Source organism: Triticum urartu, chromosome 2A (genome assembly GCF_056163025.1).
Source record: "Triticum urartu cultivar PI428250 chromosome 2A, HENAU_Tu73, whole genome shotgun sequence".
Classification (NCBI taxonomy): domain Eukaryota; kingdom Viridiplantae; phylum Streptophyta; class Magnoliopsida; order Poales; family Poaceae; genus Triticum; species Triticum urartu.
The window spans coordinates 373,497,255-373,500,683 of record NC_141874.1 but is presented as its reverse complement, the minus strand read 5'-3'; the positions used below and the strand labels follow the sequence as shown (position 1 = coordinate 373,500,683).

The 3,429-nt window shown below is 40.5% G+C and overlaps 1 protein-coding gene across 1 annotated transcript; it reads right to left on the bottom strand.

Annotated features, from left to right (window-relative positions):
* Positions 1-1,448: 1,448 nt before the first annotated feature.
* On the bottom strand, positions 1,449-2,937 carry LOC147985153 (protein FAR1-RELATED SEQUENCE 5-like). The gene is made up of 3 exons (XM_087541435.1): positions 2,494-2,937; positions 2,089-2,365; positions 1,449-1,975 (listed from the first exon to the last, which is right to left on the bottom strand). Exons 1-3 carry the CDS (start codon positions 2,935-2,937, stop codon positions 1,449-1,451), a joined length of 1,248 nt encoding a protein of 415 aa, XP_087397561.1.
* Positions 2,938-3,429: the final 492 nt, after the last annotated feature.

Here is a 3,429-nt window from a genome sequence, read left to right as displayed (position 1 = left end):
GGTTTTTGGTTTAACTGCTTGATTTTTTGGTGTTGTTTATTCTGGGGCTCCCAACATATGATCGTAGACTTGAACTTCTGCTTTGAGATGTGGCTGCACTGCTGCTTTCAGATGGAGAGGATATTTTGTGTTTGTGTAATGTATTGGTAATGTTCAACCCAACCAATATTTATGCTTTTGCGTAGAATCTATATTGTTTTTTTGTGTTTTTTTCAAGTGCAGACGTATTTCATATGTAAATCTGTGCAGAAATATTGTTGACGTTTCTTTATCTTTTGTCGGCATTGTACATGAACTTCTGCACGTATCCAAGCAGAACTTCACATTGGAACGCGTTGTCTTAGGCTTGCTAACCTTAGTTTATGCGGTGAAACTTTATTTTTTAAGCATATTTTTTTCCTACATCGATTTTTATATACCAGAACTTCTTCTATAAGCTGACCTGAACTTCAATACTATATGATTATTTGATGTTTGCACTTTTATGGAATACAACACGAGCACCTCCTACCATAATATACCAGGACTTCTGCAGTAAGCTTACTTGAACTTCACAGTATATGTTTTTCATGTTTGTTCTTGCTTGCACTTCCATGCAATACATCACCAGCACATCACTTCATCCCATAACAAAGCAGGACTTCTGTAGTAATATTACTTGAACTTCACAGTGTATGTTTTTCATTTTATTACTGCTTGCTCTTTCATGCAGTACATCATCAGCACATCACTTCATCTCATAACATACCAGGACTTCTGCAGTAATACTACGTGAACTTCACAGTGTATGTTACCAGGACTTCTTTGAAAGTTCAACAATAAAAGGGGATGACATAATATTTCTGGACATTGACATGACATAAGTTTGCATTGTGTTAATTGACCTATTCTAACTATTCATCAGCCTTGCGTCCTCCTAGGCTTTGGTTGTATAGGTTTTTGCTTGATATGTACCTCTTCCTCTTCATCGTCCTCTTCCTCTTCCTCTTCATCATCCTCTTCCTCTTTCTCTTCATCGTTCTCTTCTTTTTCGTCTTCCTCTTCTTCGATGGTGTCTTCGTCTTCGTCTTCGTCTTCCTCTTCCACCTCTTTCTTGTTGCTGGCTCTGGGTTTTGCTTTCTATTTCTTCTCTGGCTTTTTGCTTGTCTTTTCAGCATCTGCTCGCTTCGGGCATGTTCTTGCATTATGTGGTTGATAATCCTTGCATATGCTACAAAGTCTGGTGCTTGCTTTCTGTGGGTGTGGTCCCTTCTTTTGTTCCATAACTTTGGGTTGCTGTTTTTGAGATTTGGGTTGCTTGACCTCCTCGGCATTGTTTCTTTCCAAGAGTGTTGGACAGGTCAGCTTGTTGTGTCCCGCAACCTGGTTGCACACACTACATTTCCTGTGTCCGAGTGGCACTCCATTCTCATCGAGCACCACGACTCTTCCTGCAGGTGGTGATTTATTTACGCTCTCTTGTCACTTTTCTTTGCTGCAGTAATTTTCTTCCTACCCTTTGTTTCAGAATACAGCGGCAGTTTCATCGTCTCTTGCTTTCGCTGCTCCATTGATTGGCCATCACCCTGCTTGCATTGGTTGGCTTCAGCGGCGGCGTTGAGCATTTCAGCTGCATAATAGTGAAGGTCATCTTCAATTTCAGCGTCCTCTTCAGCCATCCTTTCGTCAGCATCCGCTTGATTTGTTGAATGTATTGCATCAAGCTCTTCCACGAGCCTCTTGAGAACATAGTAGGCTCTGTCATACTGTTGGTCACATCTCATCGCTTTCTTGTTAACCATCAAATTCAGCTGCAGCAAGATGTCTTGCTTCGATAGCCTTGAGCTGCCATCCGATGCGGTTGTGTTGTAGTCCCTTATATCAAAGGTTGGCTGTGATTTTGCAGTCTTTGTGTACCGTTTGAGGATATACTTGTTTGGAAATTTGTCAGGCTTCAGGTAGTCCAGTATGTTCATGATGTGAAGGCAGAACAGGCCTGCATTTTGCGATGAATGCAGAATACATAGTTTCTGATCCAGCAATGAGTTTCATAAATTTTGATATGATACTACTAGTCTAGCTATTTAGTGAGTTTGTTTTCCCGCTCACCTGTGTGTGTCCAGAGCTTGCATTCAAACTCGTATATTTCATTGTCTGGGTCAGCTACAACCTGGAATTCATGCTTTGACCAGGAAAATCTTTCTTCATCATCATGGCCAGGCTTGTTGTGGTAGTACACAAGGTAATTGGTGGACTCTGCTGTACGCTTTGCGTGAAATAGCGTGGCCTTTCTCATCCTATTCCTCATCTCGGTGTACACGGCTCTCATGTACTTGATAGACATGTCTTCCTCGTAGCCGTAAGTTGTCTTTGTCACAGGATTGGTCTGCACATGTCAAAAAGTAAGATATTAGTCGAAGCAGAATCATATGGGTTTCATTTTTTTTAAATTCAAAGTGCACATCTTGAAGGTAAACAGAACATGATGGTGGTGTTTTGTACTTGTCATCATACCATGCTGGTCATTGTTTGCTCGTTCTCCTTCTGCATCCGAGTTTGTATGCAAGCACTGACCCGCCTAGCAAACTTGTGTAGGTTCTGGGTCCCCTTGACAAACCCTTTCTTTAGCACGTGGTTCATGCTCTCGCTTCGTTGTGTGGAAGTCATTCTAGCACAGAAAATGTTCTTGTAATATGCTGAAATCCACATCTTCCTATCACTCCAGAGCTGCATCATCATCTGGTCGTTCTCCAGGTGGTACTTGTGCACGAGTTCAGCCCAGGCATCTTCAAACTCCGTTGGCATCAGCGGCCAGTTCAATATAGCTGTGAACTCCTCTTTGAATGTTTTATACTTTTTGTACAGCAACGCGAGGTATTCCCTGTACTTCTTCAATATGTGCCAACGGCATAGCTTGTGGACGGTGTTTGGAAATGATTGTGGTATAGCTTTCGCCATCGATGGGCACTGGTCTGATCGAATAAAAAATGAAACTTGATCCTTTTTCTGTACTGATGGTGAACTTATGTTGCACAAGTAATTGAACTTCACATCTAGTAGTATGGCTATCTAAGAATGTCACATATATTTTTTTCTTACAACAGTGTTGCTAAACTTCTGTGGTACCAGTGCTTGAACTTCACAGTTAGTAGTATGACAAACTAGTAGTGTCACACTCAAAAATTTTCTTACAGCAGTGTTGTTGAACTTTCTGTGGTAGCAGTGATTGAACTTCACATAAATAACTATGTTTTTCTGAAGATGCTACATATTTTTATCTAACAGCTTCGTCCTTTAACTTCTATGATTCATGTACTTGAACTTCACATTCATAACTAATTTTTTTCTAAACATGTGACAGATAATTTTGCTTTCTTGTATTGCTAGTTGGACTTCTGTGCTAACAGTGGTTGAACTGCATTTTTTACATATTTTTTCAGAAAAAACAAA

Bases quoted from the DNA above. Each gene is read 5' to 3' on its own strand.
- LOC147985153 (XM_087541435.1), bottom strand. From the start codon at position 2,937: ATGGCGAAAGCTATACCACAATCATTTCCAAACACCGTCCACAAGCTA. The intron at 2,366-2,493 runs GTATGATGACAA...TGACATGTGCAG, and splicing joins AGCAAACAATGACCAGCATG to ACCAATCCTGTGACAAAGAC. The intron at 1,976-2,088 runs GTGAGCGGGAAA...CGCAAAATGCAG, and splicing joins CAAGCTCTGGACACACACAG to GCCTGTTCTGCCTTCACATC.